This window comes from Gallinula chloropus (assembly GCF_964237585.1).
Source record: "Gallinula chloropus genome assembly, chromosome: 8".
Classification (NCBI taxonomy): Eukaryota; Metazoa; Chordata; class Aves; order Gruiformes; family Rallidae; genus Gallinula; species Gallinula chloropus.
The window spans coordinates 19,051,015-19,071,890 of NC_140093.1; the positions used below are offsets into that span (position 1 = coordinate 19,051,015).

General features: G+C 43.0%; 1 protein-coding gene across 5 annotated transcripts in view; it reads left to right on the forward strand.

The window, feature by feature from the left end:
• MECOM (MDS1 and EVI1 complex locus) overlaps nucleotides 1-20,402 on the forward strand; it is a gene marked incomplete at its 5' end in the record, with an annotated part of 335,868 nt that extends 315,466 nt beyond the window's left edge. For 3 of the 5 annotated variants that reach the window (XM_084267722.1, XM_084267723.1, XM_084267724.1), the window contains 8 exons: nucleotides 943-1,030; nucleotides 10,819-10,985; nucleotides 12,360-12,437; nucleotides 14,208-14,377; nucleotides 15,473-15,617; nucleotides 18,287-18,523; nucleotides 19,081-19,267; nucleotides 20,223-20,402. In XM_084267722.1, the coding sequence (XP_084123848.1) occupies nucleotides 943-1,030; nucleotides 10,819-10,985; nucleotides 12,360-12,437; nucleotides 14,208-14,377; nucleotides 15,473-15,617; nucleotides 18,287-18,523; nucleotides 19,081-19,267; nucleotides 20,223-20,357 (1,207 nt within the window). In that variant the 3' untranslated portion in view covers nucleotides 20,358-20,402. Of the gene's footprint in view, nucleotides 1-942; nucleotides 1,031-3,744; nucleotides 3,772-10,818; nucleotides 10,986-12,359; nucleotides 12,438-14,207; nucleotides 14,378-15,472; nucleotides 15,618-18,286; nucleotides 18,524-19,080; nucleotides 19,268-20,222 lie in introns of all 5 variants that reach the window. The other 2 variants (XM_084267720.1, XM_084267721.1) reach the window with 1 other exon arrangement.
• Nucleotides 20,403-20,876: the final 474 nt, after the last annotated feature.

The window sequence follows — 20,876 nt, forward strand, 5'->3', positions numbered from 1 at the left end:
CTGTGGGCAAAGTTTTTGGAGAAAGTTCTTGCATGTGATAACAGGTGTGAAGAAACAGGATATGATACTCTTTACTGAGATGGTTTTATTTGTCCCAGATTGGTATCTGTATTAAGCCATAGGTTTTCTTTGCGTCATATCCATTCTGAATGCCTGAAGCAGGGGAAATAATGATCTGGTTTTTATGGTCCTGCATTACAAAGTAATGAAATCTGTACAAATTTGGTCAGCGTAGCACAAGGCCAGTCATTACTGAGCCTTCCTTTGCTGTGAGTTATGTCTGCATATGAACAACAGGATCTGTCCCTTAAACCTTACACATCAGTAAGAGAGAAATCAAACCCCTCAAATGTCCCCTCTGCTTCTGAGTTATCTTCTGAGTTACCTGTGTTATGTTTGGCTGCCTGAGTGCCTGCATGAGCTGATGGCAGTCTTTGTAGCTGACGTAGCAGATGTGGTGCGTTCCTGCAAGCCTGTGTCTCCCACCCTGCTTGTGTGCAGCCAGCTGAGCATTCACAAGGAGCGATTCCCAGGGTGGTGTCTGCGACATCTCACATGGGCTGATGAGAAGGGACGCATTGCCCAAGGCTCCCGTTGCCTTGAATTCCTCTCCTCTGAGTGGAGGGCAAACTTCATTGCCTTATTTCTTCATAAAAGTGCTCGGTAGTTAGTCACTGGTTCTTATTACAATTATTACTGGCCTTTTGAAACGGGGTTATTTCCTATGTTAATGGCATAATTCCTTTTAATGGCGATTCCCAGCCCCCAGTAATGAGTTGTATGCGGGAATCCAGAGCTGACTCTACTTCCTTATCTTTTACCGTTATCTCTGGGAAACAAATTACTCCATGTATTATTGACTGTTTTAAACATGAGTAGCTGTGTAATTATTAATACCTGAGGCTGATTCATCACAAGCAAATCTAATTTTAACATTTACAGAGTAGAGAAAAGAAAGTTAACTGACCCACTGGAAGCTTTAAAAGAGAAATACTTGAGACCGTCCCCGGGATTCCTGTTTCATCCACAAGTAAGTATTTTGGGAATTTTGATGTTGTAAACAAGGCTGTTGATGCTTCAAAGCAGGTGCAGAGAAATGAATGCAGTCTTAGTCATTTTTGGATTTCCTAAAGCAGTTTTTGCTGCACCATTGTGGTGGAAAAGCGTAAGCATTGTTCTGAGCTTCTTGATGTTTTGCAGATGAAACAACATGTTTTGATTACAGAGGAAGCCAGATTCAAACTACATGTATGTTTTAGAACCACGTTCCTCCAAAACCATAGCACAGTTACCAACACTTGCATCTTCTTCAGCGCCCTCCTGTGCTCTGGGCCATTGCAATGGAGTCGATGTTGACTACAAGGGGGCAAAGTAGATTCAGAGTCAGGCCAGCAAAGCTGAGCATCCCAGTTGTCAGTATTGAAGGACCCCCAGAAAAGAGATAAAACCTTCCACCCTGTGCTTTCAAGTCTCATCATGTAAATGCTCCATCTCTTTTAAGTAGCCATTGTGGCTATAGGGTGTGCAGTGACGTTGTAGGATCCCTGCTCCTCTGTACCTGAAGACATGTCATATGAGAGGGCTGATGTCTTGGTCACAGGCCATAATCCTGCTGTTTATGTGTTGAATAACAGAAATTTAGGAGACTCTGCCTAAAACAGTGTAATGACTGCAATGTGTGTAGTATAGAATGAGGACCTGTGTGCAAACCATTCATTGCTGTTCCTCAACAGCACCACACCCTCACTTTGTCTTCCTTCTCCTTGCTTAAGGACACTGTACTAAAAGTTTGGGTTAAATCTTATGCCTGAAGGGAAATACTCAGGGATATTTGCAAATTTGAACCCTTTGCTGACTACAGGCTGCTTTGTCCAATGACACCCCATATGGGTCTTGTATTGTAAGTGCACAACCAGGAGCTGCTGTCTCTGGTTCAGCTTCCTCTGATGCCTGGGCAAACTGTGCCAATAATGGGCTACAACTTGATTTTTTTTTTTTCCCTAATGAAAGCCACAATTGCTACATCCTAAACTGTATGGAATATATTCTGAAATTCTGGAGAACTGGCAAGAGTGACAGATGGCCTGTAGAGTTGTGGATGCAGACATAATGCTATTGCATAGGTGGAGTGTGCAGAAAAGCTCCCTCTTCCAAACCAACAAGGAAGAGCTCCCATTTCCTAGCAGACAGTACTAACACACACATACACAAACAGGAGCTCAAACCTCTTTGTGTCCCCTGGTGTAAAACCAGGCTGGTTCCTCTCCATCAAGTGAGTGATTCGGTTAGAGCAGGTAAGGGGCTGTTCCTGATTTCAATTAGGAGATTTTAGGTGCTGGATTGATGGAAGAAACAATACTGCTTGGTGTTAGCTAGTTTTTTGGAAAGTGCAAATCTGTGTTGTTTAGTGATGTTGGATTCAAGGGGCTCTGAAGGTTTTGCCGCAGGTTGGTAGGTAGCGTGGTGGGCAGGTGGGCAGGGAGGCTGTTTGTGTCAAGTGCACTGTTAGCACTTTGGCTGTGGTGGGCGAGGAAGGGGTTGGATGCTCTGCTACCTAGTGTTGTGTGACTCGGAGTTCCATGGGGAACTGGAGGATGGTTAACAGGAGCTAAGTGAGGATGGTGTAGGTGTGGAGGTGAAATGGAGCCATGGAGCGTTATGCCTCTAACAGGCAGGCTGTTGGGATTTCAACCATATGTTTATTCAGAGGGTTGGTTAAATCTGTCGCTGATGTGTGAGGAAGGTCCCAGCATGGTCACCAGGCAGGAGATGTGGCATGTCCCCTCCCTGCAGAGCCAGCTGAGGTGGACAGAGCCAGCACCCTCTGGCAGGAAGGAGGGTTACCTGTGCACATGGTGCCTTTTCTGCCCATTCCTCAACATTTCTCATTATGGAAAGGGAAAAAATAAACCCATGGTAAAGACCAGCTTTTGTTTTATCAGTTCCCTGGCTGCTGGGGCCAGCAGCTTTACCTGGGTGAGAAATGGGTGGATGTGAAAGTCACAACTGTAACATGTACTCTCACTATATTGCAAAAACCCCCCAAACCACCACCACATCTCCTGTCAAAGCAGAGAGTGCCAATATCTGCTTTCTTGCTAACTTCAGTAGAAGGGAGTCTCCCATTCACAAAGGCAGAATTCAGCTCAGTATTTGGAGAGGGCTGGGGAGCGGCTCACAGAAAAGCTGTTTTTCCTTTATAGTCCTGTTCACCCCAGTAAAAGTGCAGGTGTGGATCAAACCATGAGGTCCCATTTTCTGCTGGCAGGATTTATCTGTGCAAAATAGGAGCAAAATTGTAGTTTGCATCCTACAGGTTTGTGTCTCTCTAGGTGAATTTATTTCTGAAACTTGCCATCTGATGAAGCAAAGATTGTTTTTTTTTTTTTTAGCTGGGTGGTGGATTTTTAGATGGACAGCTAGCAGATGGATCTTTAAAATAGGTTTCTGAGGTAGAGATGAAAGACATAAACCCTGTGGTCTGTACCCTGTCCCTGCCTGGGCAAAATTCCTCTCGGTGATACTGACCCAAAAGCTATGAAAATGAGATAATTTAATGGTATTTCACAATAATTTGCCATTGTGAGGGTTGCATTTTCAGGGAGAGAATACCCCAATGCAACAAATAATTCAGAATACCATTTTAATTAGAATCTTTAAATAAAATCTTAATTAGTAGATTGATTGCAATGAGGGTTCCAACGCAGGAATAATGTGTTGTTTTTGTTTCAATTTTGCTCCCAGTTCCAATTGCCTGATCAAAGAATTTGGGTAAGTTGATTGCTTATATTTTTGATTTAATCATTGTGAAATATAAATTGCATAAGAAAAATATAATATGAAAGGTAACTTACCACTCAATTACGGAGCATGCCACACTTTCTCACAGAGTGTTGTAGCTGTAGCAGATAAATATCCTCTTATGTCAAATTGGCTTTATTTTTACCTATAGAATCCTGCCGGTTGTATTTGGTGAAGGCAATGGGAGCTTTACCTGAGTGAGAGATTCAAAACGCAGCCTTTGTTTATATTTAACTGAAATTGTTCCAAGCTGCTTCCTTCAGAGATTGCACTGAAAATTTCAGGCTGAAATCTCGTTAGATTGCAATAGTTATAAATATTTAATCTACATTCAAGCCATTAAAATGCAGAGCCTCAGAGGACTTCACGTTTCTGTCTCTCTTTGACTTCACTGGGAGTTAGTCTCTTTAATAGCTTTGAAGTTTTGAGCTTAATTGCTCATTACTGTACTTAAAGCACAAATAAAACCCCCATTTATTTGCTGTGTTCGGGTCAAATTTGTCCTGCGTGTGTATTTACATCGCCCCCCTTACACGAATAGGAATTGTGCTTTTAGTACTGTGGGCTACATTTGATCTTGCTCTTCTATTTTTATAAAACCTTATTTTTAATATGTCTAAATTGTTCATGAAAAACACCCCCAACCAACCCCACAGCAACTGCTTTTGCAGATGCAACTCACGTAACACCGTGTTTTGCTCCTGCATTGCTGGCTCCCCAGCTGCAGCACTGAACCCATAAATACTCATCCCAGATTTTTCCCAACCTTTGGGCTTCGGAGGGGAGAGCTGGAGCCAGTCGGCTGCGTTTCGGGCCCTGACTCACTCTCGCAGTGCGGTGTGGGCTGATTTCACAAGATGAAGTCTTACACAACGAGATCTGACATCCCCACGGTCCCTTCCCCAAGGGGCTGGCACAGAAGCCCTCAAAGGTGCTGCCCCAGCAGACAGAGCTTAGCCCCGCTGTCCTCTGTGAGCCTCCACGGCACACTTCAGAAGCAGCGATGGGCCTTGGCTTTGTGTCTGCCTGGCTTTTAATCCCCTTTTTTTCCTGTAAAGCAATCGCTTGTGCAGCCCCAATGGCTGCACTAGGATCCCAAGCTGGCAGGAGCCAGGTGGGCACCGAGGAACTCCGGTCAGCATCCGTAGGTACGGAGTGAGCTAGACAGGTATGAGGGAGGGTTAGACACCACACCTGGAGAGACAAGAGGTGCTTCCCAAACATTTTCTTAGCAGTAGAGGGAGTTCAGTGTAACATGGGAAGGGGCTGTAGTAGGATCTGTGATTTGGCCCCCGTCCCCTAAATCCTCTGCTCTCAGAGAAGTGGCTCTGTCTGGGCACGTTTGGGAAGCTGTGCAGTCTGTTTCTTCTGCCCGATTTCCTTGACCTTGGCTTGGTCCTCAATTTTCCATCGTCCTGCTTTTTCTTTTTGGTGAGCATATGTCTCCTGACCACACTGAGCAGCTGCTGCAGAAATAGGTGTGTAATGCATAAAGTGCCTAGAGCAGGATGCTGATTCATGGATGAATCTTCATCTTGGGAGATTCGCGTGTGTCACACGAGCCTTTCTATCTCAATTCACGGTTGCATGTGCCATATATTTCAGGATTATTTCAGATTGTTTGTCATTGTTTGGCAGGAACCCTGTAGTGCAAACCGATGGGCAACACCTTCTCTTGAATGGATCATGATTTATTTAGTCTGTAGATTCGTTCATCCCCTTCTGGTCCCATCAGGAGAAGGTGGCTGTAAAGAGGTCCAGACTTTATTTGCAGTAGCTTTATGGAGAATCATTGTAAATAATTAAAACATTTTTACAAACAAATTAAAAAAATGTTGAGTGCATTAACAAAGCTTTTATTTTACTGGGCTGATTTTAAGTACACGATCCCTTCTGTTAGATCAGCTAAATCCTCACCGACTGCATTAATATAAATAGAGTTATTGTGGAAGTGTGCTGCAGATCAGCAGGAGTCTCTCACTACTGCTTCATAAAGCTCAGCCATGTGTGATAGGTCTCTTGAACGTGACTGAGGCTGAGCCAAGTTCCATGGCTGGATGTCCAAATACACAGTTTCAAGACCACAAATTCACAAGTCATAGTTTTTAGAGAAAGTCTTATAACCTGAGCCGGGGAGGAAGAAATCCTGAGCTTTAGTATTTGGGTTTTCAAGATTTCTCTAAATAACACCAGTAAAAATAGAAAGCAAACATTGAAACTTTTTTTTTGTTTGTTTCCCATGAGTTATAGCCATAAAGTCAGTTGGTTTTGTGATAATAGCAATGAAGGAGTCATGTCTGTAAAACATGAGGTCATGTAATTCATGACATTGTCCTGTAGATTATTTCATATCATCAGGTTGTTCTTAAAAAGCAGCAGCAAGGAACCTTCCCTTTATTTATGCCGCTTTTTTTTTCTTCTGTTGGTTAATAAATTTTAAGACAAATATTCAAGGCCCCTGCTGATGCTATCTTGCCTGTTGAAATGTTTATAAATACTTGTTTTAGCCGATTATGGTAATGTCTGCATTTTTGAGCCGGAGCTGGGGAATTGCGACTGCATATTAGTTTGCGTCAGTAGGAGGTTAATAGCCTCTCAGGGAGCCCGAGGGAGGTGGGGGGAAGCTGCTTCCTTTTCCAGACATCTGGACTTAGATAGAATCAACAACTCTTATATATGTAAATCAAAAGTTACTGTTCTATATAAAACACTGTCATTCACTGATCTCAGATTAGGAGCAGACATGACTTGTCCATAAGGTAATAGCTGTATGTAAAATATGTAATAGGATCTTCTCGCTCTCCAACCTCCTCAGAGAGCTTTCTCCATGGACGTGGTAATTACACTAATACCATCCTTGTGCCTTCCTCCCCGTGCCCCGTTCAGGGATCACTGCAGCCCTTGGGTACTCAGCTGGGGTGCAGACCCCTCCTGAAAACACTGCCAGGAGCCTTGAGTATGATGCCTGCCTTGCTGGTGGTCCCCAGGGACCATCACCAGAGAGACGAGGTAGCCGGAAGACCCCATCAAACCTGCCAGGATAGATGCTATTGCTAACAGCTTGCTCCAGGAGCTTGGTGGATTGCTGCAGGAGCTTGGTGAATTGCTCCATGGTCAGCAGCTCCTGTGGAGCTCTGCAATCAGTCGTAATGGTTTTTGTAGGAGTAAGAGCTACTTTGGTTGTGTTTCGGCTGAAAGAGGGAGTTTCTTTGTGGAAGTGAGAAAGTCCTAACTTGTGTTAATGATTAAAAAAAAAAAACCTAAGGAAAAATGAGCAAGAATAGAGGAATGATTTTTATGATCGTTGAAGATTTGTCAGCGAGTGCACTTAGGGGTGTCACTGGGATCTGAACTAGGTGTATGTCTGTATATAATAGAAAGAAAGGTGACCAGGCAAAGGGCAAAACTTGTGATTATTTATTGAGAATAGCTAAATTCAAAGCTGACTGAAACTTTTGTGGAAGATTCAGAGAAAGCTGAGTCACCAGGGATTAAAATAGCAATAAAACTCGATGTCAGTAAGTACCTGGTAATACTAGGGGAAAATGTGACTCTTAACTTGTGTCATTCAGGAAAAAGATCTTGAAGTCAATAGTTTTATGAAAATATCATCCCCAGTGCCTAGCAGAAAGGAATTGAAAACATCATTATGTTATACTGCCTTCAGGTCTTGAATACAGCTGAAGTCCCTCTCAAAAATGACATGGTAGAATTAGAAAAGACACAGAAAAGTGCAACAATGATGATCAGAGGTAGGGAACAGCTTCCATACAAAAAGAGACTAAGTAGATTTTGATTTTTTCAGCTTGGAAAAGAAATGCCCAAGGGAGCTGTGCCCCAGCTCTATGAGACCATGAATGGTGAGAAGAACCTGAATGAGAAATGGTTATTCATTAGTTTTAACAATACCAAAAATAAAAAGAGGGGCACCCAGCTGAATTATCAGGCAAAAGGCTTAGGAGGAACAAAAGCCAGTATCTTTTCATATGCACCTAATTAAATTGGTGAACTCTCCTTGACAAAAATAGACATGGATTCGAAAAGGGTTTTCCCAAATGAATGGGAGCAGCAGCCACCAATGGCTGCTCAACACCGTAAGAGATGCAACCTCTAATTAATACTCTTGCACCTCTCATTGCTGGTGCGTGACAGAAGACACTGGGGAGAAGGTCTGTCCCTGCCCGCCCTCCCGTGCATCCCCTGGGGCCACTGCTTTAAACCAGGGTACCAGCTTCCCAAAAGTCTGTGCTGCAGGTTTCTAATTCCTGTGAAGTAATCGAGAGTTGGTTGTGGGTCTGGGCTGGCAAGGTTTTATGGGCTGGAACAAGCCCACGCAGCCTGGGTGCCCAGGTCATGGTAGAGGTTGCATCTCAAATGCCCCGGGCACCAGCACACTGTGGGCTTTCCTAAGGAAATGCCCAGATTTTAATTCTTGGGAGCATCCAGCAGATAGTAACAGCTATGGCCTGACAGCAGTGGGGAGACACTGCCTTGTATCAGCACAGGCTTGGGGCTGAGCACTTCTTGTCGTGGCTGGTGCTTTCCTTGTAAAACATAAATCATACCAGGTAACTCCATAGATCAGTCTTAAAAAAAAACCCCAACCCCAAACAACAACCACAATAGTCATTCCTACGGTGAGAAACATATTTTTGGAAAGTGAGTAATACTTTAAAATGATTGGAAGTGCTCGTGTTTCCTCTGAATGAGGGATTTGAGATGAAGTGCTGATTTCATACCTATTTTGGGACTGATGTAATCCTGGAGGCAGCGTTGGAGGTAGCGCTGATCTGCATCGCTGCACGTTGGAGAAGAATCCGTCTCAATTTCTCCTCTGTAAAACCCTGGAAATAAGAACTAGATAAAATCAGCATGACTAAGCCATTTTAAATGTAAAGGGGAAAATAGTTGCTTTAATATATTACTTCAGAGGACCACGTGCATGAGAAATGGAGATCCAAAAATGATTTAAACCCACTAGATAATGAAACTGACTTGAATATTAAATATACATAAATAAAACATTTATTATACTGCTCGATGCCCTTATTATTCTTCACCATAAATATGTGCTATCATAACCCATGCACTGTCTTGTCACTGCTAATCAGCCTCAAGGCCAAAGGTCATTTTTCATTCAAACCATTTGTTTTCTGTAACTGCAAAATAGACAAATGAATTCTTGTGGGGAGCAATTAGAAGGAATTAAAGGCAGTGGAAAGTCTATTGCAAAAGCTTTACGAATCAATTCTGACTAAAGAAAAAGATGAAGTCCTGTAAGAAGAAATATATGGTAATGTTGAGTTGTATGGGTTGATAATGACATCTCGGTGCCGAGATAGAATTACCTCCTCTCCCAGCAGCATCATCATTACATATCTCATGCCTGTGATCAGTACGTGTCAAAATCCTTCATATTGACAAATGTGCTGTCCACTTGCATCTGTGGAGAATGTTTGAGCAGCTGAGTGATTATGAATCAAACCCCAGAGCTTACAGCCCCTACTGCCTCACGATGCTTTCACATTTGTTGCCTGACAAGTAAATGTATCTTGACTTCCCTCTGAGATTTTTTTTTTCTTTGCACCATGTTTGATGAAAGACACTTGGCAAATTGGCAGTGGTACCCTGTACATTGCAATTTGTACTCGGCATTAGGAATTTGAGCATGAAATGAGAGGGCAGGCTACAGGCTAAAGGGGAAAAGGAAAACCCCAACCCAAATAAAAAACCAACACAAAGCTGGAGCTAACCAGCACGTGAACAGTCAGTTCAGGAGACAAACATGCAGATCAGTCCATGAAAATACAATCGTTTAAAACCCGCACAAATCTGTAATTCTTGCCATTAAAATAATATTTGTAAATCACAACAATTGAAGTAGATTTGTGTGGATTCTGAAGAATCAAAGGTGTGCTTGGCTGAGGAGCATTCAGCGTCCTGCCTTTCCTATAATGTCTTCCTTTGTTACCAGCAAAGGAAGGGCCTTTTGTGTAGGGCTCATGGTGTGGCTTTTGTGTTCTATGGGTGAGATCTTGGGTTTCTTTTCTTTCCCATTTGTTTGTGGCTTTACGGGGAGATAGGTGGTTCTCTCACCTCTCAGTAGGCTTAACAGCAGTCTTGAATGCTCCAAGTGACAGGGTTTGAGGCTTTGGAGCACTTTTTCATACTCAGTACCTTAAAGGAAACCATTTCTCAAAGTTATTTAATGCCAACTCCCTGAATATTAAAGCCCTTTAAGACAGCTAACCTAGAGTGGAGGCATCTCAAAGTACATAGGGTTCACAAACAGCTAATAGTAGACTGGGAACATCAAGAGGTTGTAGAAAAACAGGGTAGGCATTTAATGGGTAACATAAATATGCAGCACCAAACCCATCAAAGCTTCACTTCTTATGGATTTATTTCATGGTCTTTGACTGTCATGGGCAAGAAGACTGGACTGGATAGTTGCATGTGGGTGGCACATTGATGGAGCCTCTTTGCATCTGGCTTGTTACAGCCCTTGGTTGAGCTAGAGTGTTCATAATGTTTCCTCTGCAATATTTGTCCTCTTCAAGTCCTTTAGAAAAACCCCAAATGCTGAGGATTCAGTTCTTGTTGAGATCTCTAATTTTCTATTGATTTGGCCAGTGGTTCGGTAAGTGGGATGCATAGACTCATAGGCTCACATCCACAGAGCATAACTGCGTAAATTGGAATTTTATAGCTGTGGCTTAAAAATGACGAAATGATCACTGGCCAATTTAGATGTCATGTGGAAGCAGCTTTCCGTTACAGTGGTCAGGGCAGGAGTTTGGCTGCATGCTGGCCTTGCAGAGAAACAGGACCCTGCTTAGCAGTTATGGGCGTTATTCCACGTGGGACAACGTCATGGCCACCATTTTTGAGACTGCAGCTCTACACTGGCTTTATTTTTACCTTGGCAGTGTATGTTCTTTGTATTTTGGGTTTCCAGTGAAGGCAGAAATCTGAAGCAGTATTCACAGTGACACTCTGTGCTGTCTTCTGTTGCAGATGTCAGCGATAGAAAACATGGCTGAGAAGCTGGAGAGCTTTAGTGCCCTGAAACCGGAGGCCAACGAGCTGATTCAGTCGGTGCCGTCCATGTTCAACTTCCGCGCGCCACCGAGCGCGCTGCCCGAGACCCTGCTGCGGAAGGGCAAGGAGCGCTACACCTGCAGGTATCTGCCAGGCCACCCCACACCACCCTCCTGGGCTCACACATCCCTCCTGCTTGGACCATTGATGGGGACCATGGCAGGTCTTCCAGGGCTCTCTGTGCCCAACAAAACATGGGAAGCATTTCACTTTGAGCTTCTTGTTTATTAAATTCCTGGAGTTTGCCCCGTATCATGCCGGTTTGATAAATGAGGTGGAAACTATTATATAAACAATTCCTGTTCCCAAATTTTTCTCATCACTTTCACATGCACAAGTGTGCTTTCATTATTGATTTTTTTGATCATAAACTACAGGCATGGTTTTTTTCTCAGGCTTCTGGTTTTAATATCCAGAGGGATCAGTGATAAAACACATACTTATTAGGACTTAATGTGGACAGACTCAAAGAAGGAAAAAAAAATACAATGGAGATAGTCATTGTACGTGCAGCCAAAATGAATGAGGGCTTTGTTGAGGAGGGTAGAATTAGCTGCGTGGGTATTCTGAAGGCTTATACATCACGTTGAGAAAAAAAAAAATGAATGGGATGTTAAAAGTGAAGGGATGCAATCTTCAAAGTCATCACGTGGAGCAGCCAGCACCCTCATGCATTTGAGAGAGCGCTGTGTGTGTGCTCTTTCCCCGTGCAAAAACGGGCTGAATGTGATTAATAGAACGGGGCCACTTAGAAACCGCCTATTAACGTGTTACTTCAAGGAGGTGGGAGGGCTCAAGATAATATTTCTTTTGGCCATTGCTGTTCCTGTGACATATCACCAAGTTTGGAGAATGGTTTTTAAATTGCATTATTTAGGTCTCTATAGCATCTCCAGAATGCACAGGCGTTTGCCACTGGCATATCGGTTTATCTGATCTTTTTTGAAAACATGTCACCTTCTTTCAAGACATGTTGTTATAGAAACATACCTTGATGGATTAGGTCTTTGAGTCTTGTCTGCTCTGATCCTGTTCAATGCACAGAGTGATGTCACATTTGCTGACACGTAGAATTGGTTGAAAGGTTGGAAATTTGCTTACAAGGAGCCAGAAATCCAAGGCTTTAATAACAGATTCTCTTGAGTCCAAATCTGAGTGTGACCGTCACCTAGTGAGCTTGGAAAATTATGGGTGGTCTTTAAAACTGGTAAATTTTCCTAAATCCCTTGCTTACACCCGGGAGCAGCTTGTTGGTGCCAGTTATTCCAGTCCCATCCTTGTGTGTGTCTCAATCCTTTGTACCTGCTCAGTGTTTTTACCGAAGTGTCATTGCACCAAAGCAATGCCAATGGCACCACATATTAATGGTTCAGCTTGGGCTGTACATCCAGTGCAGCTCAAACTGGGATGACATCACTGGAAGTTGCGCTGTCTTATCAAAACTTTTCTTATCACAGATACTGTGGCAAGATTTTCCCGAGATCTGCAAACCTAACACGGCATCTGAGGACGCACACTGGAGAGCAGCCCTATAGGTACCGTTACCCTTTACCCATGTCTGGTGTGGTCAAGTGAACAAAGCAAGGAGAGGAGTGTTAAACAGCCTTGCTTGGCCAGCTCTAGCACGTGCTCCTTAGTAGCCCACTGATGGTCCATCATCGAGTTTTGGTCTCAAACAGGGCATTTTGTGCTCACTGAGACAAAGGCAGCTATATTGGGTGCTGCAGCATTGCAGCTATGGAGATGGAGGAAGGTTTTTGGACCTAGTTAGTGGAATACTTTTGGCGTAGGCAGCCACCCATGGACTGTCTGCAAGTCCTGCCTTCTCCTTGTGGGACACCTGGCACATCTGAATCAGTATGGTTGAAGTGATTTTCAGTAGAGCTCATGGTCATATTTTCCCTTGCAAAAGAATGGGGTTTTTTATTATTATTATTATTTCAAGAACTCTGCAGTATTATTTGCAGTGTAAAGTTGGTGTTTTGTCAATCATCCGATTTCTGAAAGGTCCCAGTTGCAATTACATTACTGTATTTATTTGTTTCCTGCCTAGTCTGGATCCTTTTTGAGGTCTGCTTAACCAAAACCCACGTGGGTGTACTCTCTTGTTGATAAGAATATGTATGTGATATTGTATCCAGGACAGTGACATGCAGAAATGTCTATAGAAGCTTCACCTTATTGAAAATGAAAGGCTAATTTAAATCAACTGGAAGGAAGCCAGTTCATGTTCCAGTAAAACAAATGCACCAATTTCTGCATTTTATGAGCTGTAAAGAGCAGAGTAAGCTCATTGTTTGTGAGGAAACAATATGTTTTTTGCCTGTACTCTCTATGGGAAATGAGATTCACATCTAATTTTATTGAAGGGAGGTCTTGATGCATGTTATACCCGTCCACTACATAAAAGCCACGAGCAATTAGTAGCATAATGGATGATTTCAGCACTGAAAAAAAAAATTGACATCATTGACAAGCGTAAGAGAAGCACAGGAGAAGTAAAAGATTGAAAATCTAAAGTGGTGAAGACTGTTGGCTAGTTGCCAGACAGAGAATTTGGAATAGTTATAGTATGACTTAGTAATGGCTTAAAGAGCAATACAGTAAAGGCTTTAGGGACTCTAAATCGCTACAGAGTATGAAAATTGATGCCTCTGGTACCAGAGTGATAGACTAAACTACTCACATTGGCACAGTATTAAAGGTTGGGATTGTTTATTGCTGGTTTTTGCAAGATAACCAAATTTCCTCTGGGATTAGCAATCAAGCAAGCTAATTCCTCAAGAAAAGATTTAATCACACAGTATAATTTAGAATAGGAAAAGAAATAGCTCTTTTTACCTTATTTGAGTGTTAGAAGGGATCTGTTTCATGTTTTTTCCAAAAGTGTTTAATTGTATTGTATTGGCAGCACATGAAACAATAGTTATTGCTCTACTGTTTTCAAGCTTCCCAACTTTGCATGCAACAGTTTTAAAAAACACAGGAATCAATTGCCCTAGCTAATTTGATGCCATTAACTCTGAAATATTACACATATTCCTAAAGGCAGTATTTAAAATATAAAGCCTAATGTGAATCGAAGCTAAAAACCCCATCGTAGAAGTGACATCTCCATTCCAAGAGCACGGCCCTCCAATTACTGAGCCAAAACTTGTCTTTATTTCAGGGAGGGTTTTGCCTCAGTGGGGGCAGAGGATCTGCGACTGAGGCTGAGCCCAGAAGGTGCTTCGTCTCTCTTAGGACAAATTTTACATTTCCAGCTACTAACAAACCCTTTTCTGCCTGTTTTTGGTTTTTTTTAGATGCAAATACTGTGACAGGTCCTTTAGCATATCTTCTAACCTGCAGAGACATGTCCGTAACATCCACAATAAAGAGAAGCCATTCAAGTGTCACTTGTGTGACAGGTGTTTTGGTCAACAAACCAATCTTGACAGACATCTAAAAAAGCACGAGAATGGGAACATGTCTGGTATGTATGCCTTTTCCCTCTCCAGTGTGCCCTACGTACTGTCAGCATTCATGTAGAAGGACCTCATGTTCCCTTTCATTCCTACCAAGTGGCAACAGGCACACGTTGCTCTGCGGCATCTGCTCCAGTGAGTGGGGTTTTTTGGAAAATATGTAAGTGCCTAAGCTCTGCTGACATTTAAAGTGCTTTGAAAATCCCAGCATAAACTCTACCCTTGTATAACTTAATACCACTGGATGATGCTTTTTCTTTTGGTTTTAATTAAGCCAACCATAGCGTTTTGTGAACAGACTGGGAAAATTGGTTTAATCCCATCTCCGCAATCACTTGGCTCTCAATATGAGTCCTAGATTTAGAGTCTCAGGGGGGACTCTAAAAGATTTTCTTGGCACCCTCTAAAATATTCCCACTGTCAGGAGCTGAAAAGCACTAGCTATTATGGAGGTAATGGTTCCTCCCAAGCCCCAAAGCAAATCGGTCACCGCACAGCAGCAGCAAAGGCAGCAGCAGGTTGCGGATATCGCTGGTCTGGTTTAGGTATCTACAGGGTTTAATAAAAACCCTGTCTGACGTCTTTTCAGTCTCTGTTTTGCTCCACTGGAAGTCACCAGATACCTGCAGTGAATGCAGAACTGTCTATTCCCCCACGTGCAGAGAAAGACGTCTGTCACTGGTCTCTCGGTGCTAATGAACCTGGGTGATTATGTCAATGGCTGCTCCGTATGTCAAGCAAATCTGCATAATTAGTAGCTAAAGTGAAGTTCCATTTGCTCAGTTCAGCCATTGGTCTAACACTGTTACTGACTGGTGGTCTCGGAGTTGCAAGGGGAGATGTTGAAATAGATACTTGGCAAAACCAATTAGAAACCATGGAAATGGCACCCAGCATGCAGGCAGTCATTTTGGCTGGAAACCACCTCCACCAATGAATAGTAATACTTCCCTTCTAATTACCCGTTTTACTGATAGATTGCTGTGATGAATTTATCTGGGTCTTGGCCATTTTAGCCGTCGTTTCAGTTTCAATTTGATTTAAATGGCTAAATACAGAACATGTAAAGGAGCAACACCAGACGCCCTCTGTTTTGCTTTAAGGTACTGCAACATCCTCACCTCACTCAGAACTGGAAAGCACAGGGGCAATCCTAGATGACAAGGAAGACTCTTACTTCACAGAAATTAGGAATTTTATTGGAAACAGCAACCACAACAATCAATCCCCCCGACACTCAGAGGAGAGGTAAGTTGCGACTCATCTGCCATCAGAAGGTGCCGCTCTCCCTTTCCCAGATTAAACTTGTTTTTTCACTTTTGAACAGTTATTTCAGCCACCTCACAAAAAAGAAATGTGGTCATTCTTTCCCCATCGTGTGTGAGCATATTCCCAGTGGCAGGTGCTGGACAGAAGGTTCATCTATGAGCATGTTTCTCTTTGTAGCAGGACCTCTCAGTTCTCGAGTTCCCGTCGGTGATTTAAGTCTGTCAGAAAAATCCCCTTGCTTTACATTCCCACCAGAGCAGGTGAATGCTACATCCTGTGGCTAACTGTAGAGAGCCTTATGATTTACATGCAGTTTAAATGTGTAATTAATAAAGTAGACCAGGCTAAACCCTTGGATTAAATGAAACATGCTAACTGAAAGTCCTTTCCTGCACGTAACTCAATCCCAAGCAAGATGCTGACTAGCAAGAAGCCCATGAGGCTCTGTGTAGGCGTTGGTAGTTCACACTGCTCTGGCATGGGAGAGACTTTCCTGTTAAGATTTATTAAGGGTACGAGTGTTTCAGTTCTTCTGAACTAAGAGAAGAGAGACCACTGCTAAATAATTTTCAGCTAATAAAAATACAGCTAAGAAGAAAAGGCTGTAGCATGGCTATGCATGTCAGCGGTGCATATTTCTCTGAGACTGGGTTTGCATTATGCATTCCTGGTGCTTTAGAATTGGCATGGCATTAGCAGCATCAAAAATGTCTTGCTGTTGGTGACAAACTTCACCGTCTTCTCAATTTCCAGATGCCTTTGTGAAGGGATGAAAATGGTGGACATAACACAATTTCCACGAAAGTATTGGATTAAGTGATTACATGCATATTCAAATTTCATTCCATCTTGATTGGCAATGAGGGCTTGGGATTTTTTTTTCCTTGCACATCTGGTCTCAACATGTCCTCCGACAGGAAGTCAGCAAAGTGAAAAGGTTGCTGGGTTGTGCAGTGTTTCCTTTCTAAATTTGGCACTTCAGACTGCTCTTGATGGATATTTTATCCCTGGCAAATTGCTGCATTTGAAAGCATAATTAGAGAATCTGTTTTCTTAATCACATGGCTTTTGTTACTTTGGTTGTAGTCCATCTCCCTTTCATTTCTAGCAGCCTCAATTGAGCATAACAACCAAGTTGGCAGCCCAAACTGTGCTCAGCAATTTCTTATTTCTGCCTATTTAAATAAAAGATGATAAAGTGATGCTGCTCTGATTATCTTAGAGGGGGTGGCTGCTTCAGCTCTTCTGACTCTGCACAGCCTTGTATTTTCTGGTACTGTGACATAAACAGACCATTCCCTGGGTTATCCTTCAAAGGCAATGCTAAACTCGTGACGATCAGCTGGAATTTGCTGAGAACGAGATGAAATTATTATGTTTAGAGGGAAAATGTTATTGTGGCCTAAGAAACTATCTTTCACTTGTGTACACTCCATAAGAAATTATGTCTGCCAAGTCCAGCATTAAATACCAAATTTGCTTCTAGGGCTCATCCTTATCTTGCTCAGACTTTCGGTGTATTCCATATTGTCCCACACAGTTTGAAGCACACGGACCCGAAAGCAAATGGCAGGCAGACAATAAAGTTTCCATTTTTATAACTGTATTCCTGGAAGAGTAAGGACCTTTGGCACAATGAGAACAATAGATGAATCAAGGCCTCTGTGCTACGTAACGCACTGGAGCAGATACGCTGGTAGCGTGAGTTCACGCGGCTCCAGCGAGCTCAGCCCTTGCACACCAGTAGTACCGCTGGCTGTGGATTTGTTGAAGCCACAGTGGCAAATTTCTTTGTCTCTCCTTTCCCACAGCAGACACAACATAAGGTTGAAGTCCTTAGCAAACGATCCCCTACATCAGCGTGGATATTATGTCCTGGATAAAATCCTGTAGGAAGTAGTTAAGAGAAGTAATTATGTGAAAGATAAAGAGAATGCAGTAACAGCAGGTAGACCAAATGGTCTTTCCATTTGTGCATTGCCATAATTACTCATTTAGTAAGATTAAATGCTCTTAAAATGCTATATGACCTTTCCTTTCATTATTTCTTACCTCTTGAATCAGTAATGTAGTTCAGCTTGGAGGCAGTATTGCAGACCACTCTTCAGGCCTTCAGCTGGAGTCCCTTAGGTTCCCATGTATGTAATCCATACGCTCAGTGAAGTAGTATGGCTTCCAAATGGGTGGCAGTGTGCAAAATTAACTATGCATGTAATTTTGACTTTAAAACTCTGAACGCAGTATTGGATGTCATTTTTGAAAATGCCAGATCTCATTTTCAGAGTTTCTTGGCCCCTGCGGCTTCTGTTAAAAGGCAATGAGTTGTTTTACCCAGACTGCATATATGATTGAAAACATGAGATGAAATAATGCGTGAGAAAATTTGGAATGGACATCTGAGCATACCTCTGCTCAAACAGTAGTTCCAACAGGGTAACAGGGAAGCCCCGAGCTGATGGTACTGTAACGTCCCACTGACTTTGAGTGAAATTTTCTCCAGCACTGTTGAAACGTCTGAAACTAAACAAGATATAAAATACGGAGATTATTTTATTCTGCTGGGACAGATCCTTTTCGGATTTCTTTCTGACTGTTCAGTTCCATAACTGGTTTGTGATTATTGCTTGGGTTTGTTTCGGTACTTTCAGAATGAATGGCAGCCACTTTAAGGATGAAAAAGCCATGGTAGCCAGCCAGAACTCAGATTTGCTGGATGATGAAGAGGCAGAAGATGAAGTAATGATGGACGAAGAAGATGAAGAGAACGAAATTGCAGGGAAAGCAGTCAAAGAGCCTGTCACGAGTGACATGCACGAGGGGACCCCGGAGGAGGATTACGAGGAAACGAGTACTTTGGACATGAACTGCAAAGCTTCCCCTGGCAGGTTGGTTCCTTCCGAGTATTGGTGCGCCCGATACGTGAAGTACAAACAATGAGCCATACAAGAGTGCCAGCACCAAACTGTGCGCTGTGGGAACCAGTCCGAAGTAGCCAGCTTCCCAGTCACGATAGCAACGTGTGCCTCTGTTTGGGTCAATACCAGCTCTGTTTTCGGTCTCTTCATCCAGTCTGTGGTCCTTAAGTGGAAAAATGTGCTTGGGGAGCTATTGTCGGGTTCTGGGTGAGACAGGAAACATTCATGGGAGAGACGTTATCTGCTCCATAAACCAGCCTGCATCTCCCGTAATGGTCTTGTGAAAGGCTGTGGAGACACCAGGAGGGAGAAGACCTCTCCCTCCCCTGCTCCCACTGCCCACCCTCTCCTCTTTTAGAAAAGAAAGGGGAATTTCTTTTTATTTCAGGATCCTGATTCCACAGGGCAAGGTGGTTTATGAACATAAAAAAAAGAGGGAAATGGCTCAGATGTGTAAATCTGAGAGGACGAGGGAACGCAGGGAGGGTTGGTTAATGGGTGCTAAAACCTCCGTGGTGTTTTCCTAGGTATAAAGAGGAGGAGTTTAATAAGACTGGACTTTCGGCTTTGGACCACATAAGGCACTTCACGGATAGCCTCAAAATGAGGAAAATGGAAGAAAATCAATGCAGTGAAGCGGAATTGGCAGCTTTCAATACTTCCCAGCTGCCAGAGGACCTAAAACAACCATTGTACAGGAAATCCAAATCCCAGGTAAAAGCTTAACTCAGTTAAAACATTATTGTCGCCAAATACCAGAAGGATTAAACGTTTAGTGTGTGGCCCCGCAAGGTCGTTTCAGCTTTGTCAGACAGGGCTGGGCTCCATGTCCACAAACCTCAGCCTGCCCTGACCTCCCCCTGTTACCCCGGCTCCCACTGTGCCCAGGAGATGTGGCAGGGTGCTCTGGTCCCTCATACTGAGAATTTTCCTAGGGGTTTTTTTGCTATTTTTGTCCCTGCCACCCACAGAAATGCCGTGATAAGAAATAGTCCCTCTCTGCTTTCAAACAGCCGGTGCACTCAGACTGATGCTGTGGAGCTTAGCTGCAGCCTCGCAAGGATGTGACTCAATCTCCTGCCTAGCTTGGCTTTTTGGGTTTTATTTAAAGTCTGTTGGATGCTACTGCCTCGAGGTCCACAACACGATTTCGAAACAGTAATACCTAAACTGATATCCTACTGCTATTTCTTGATTTTAAAAAAAAAAATGTTTAAAATTCTTAAGTGGGTATTTTTAGCCCCTTTAAAAAAAGCTCCTTGTTTTAATAACTGCCCGTAGAAAGGGTTGGCAAAGAAGGCTGGGGTACCTGGTGAAATGCAGGACAAACCCGGCAATAATGTGATTCCTCAGGCTCCTAAAAGGAACCTCTTGTGCCAAGAGTCTGAAGGCAAAGGAGACTATGGGACCTTGTCTACTATCAAAAGTTTCTCAGAGCTTCATGAAGCCAGATGAAAGCAGAAATTATTGCTGCTATTAGTGAGTCAGAAGTGTCAGTGAAGAGGTTGACAGTGGTTTTACCTAACGCACTTTGATATTTTTTAAGTAAATTGAGACTAGCAGTTGCAGCCTAAACGATGCCCTGACCGTGTAGGGGTGGCACGGGTCCAAGCTCAGATCCACGCCGTGGGATCATGACCTCTTTGTCCTTCTTCTTTTCCCCGTCCAGGCCTACGCCATGATGCTCTCTCTCTCCGACAAGGACTCCCTTCATTCTGCATCCCACACTTCTCCCAATATGTGGCACAGTATGGCGAGAGCCGCCGCAGAATCCAGCGCCATTCAATCCATCAGTCACGTATGACATTGTGAAGTCTTACCGAGAATGGGACCAAGTCCAAACCAGTAGCATGGCTCTTTCATATATGACTATTTAAAAGACTGCTGAGCAGAATGCCTTATAAATCTGCAGGGTCACTCATTTAAAGTCCGGTGACCTTAAACTGAATAATTTTAAAAAGAAAGAAACTATTTATTCTCAATATTTTGTTTTGCACAGCAAAGGCAGCTGCTGACTTCTGGAGGATCAATGCGACTTAAATAATAAAAAATAAAAAAAAAAAGTTTCAGTGGATTATGTAAAAGGAGGCCGGGAAAAAGTGTCTTCCAGTTCACCCGGCTTTGAGGGGCAGGGGCAAAAGGGTTAAGACTGCATTGATACACACATGGGCACTCCTTTAAAGTAGGAACTGAATTGATTTTCTTTTTGTATGAGATAGTTTGACACAGGATTGGGAACAGTTGCTTTTATGTACAAATCTCTTCATTAAAGCTTTATGCATTTTAGCCCTTCAAAGGAAGAAAATAGTTCTATCAAATGCAC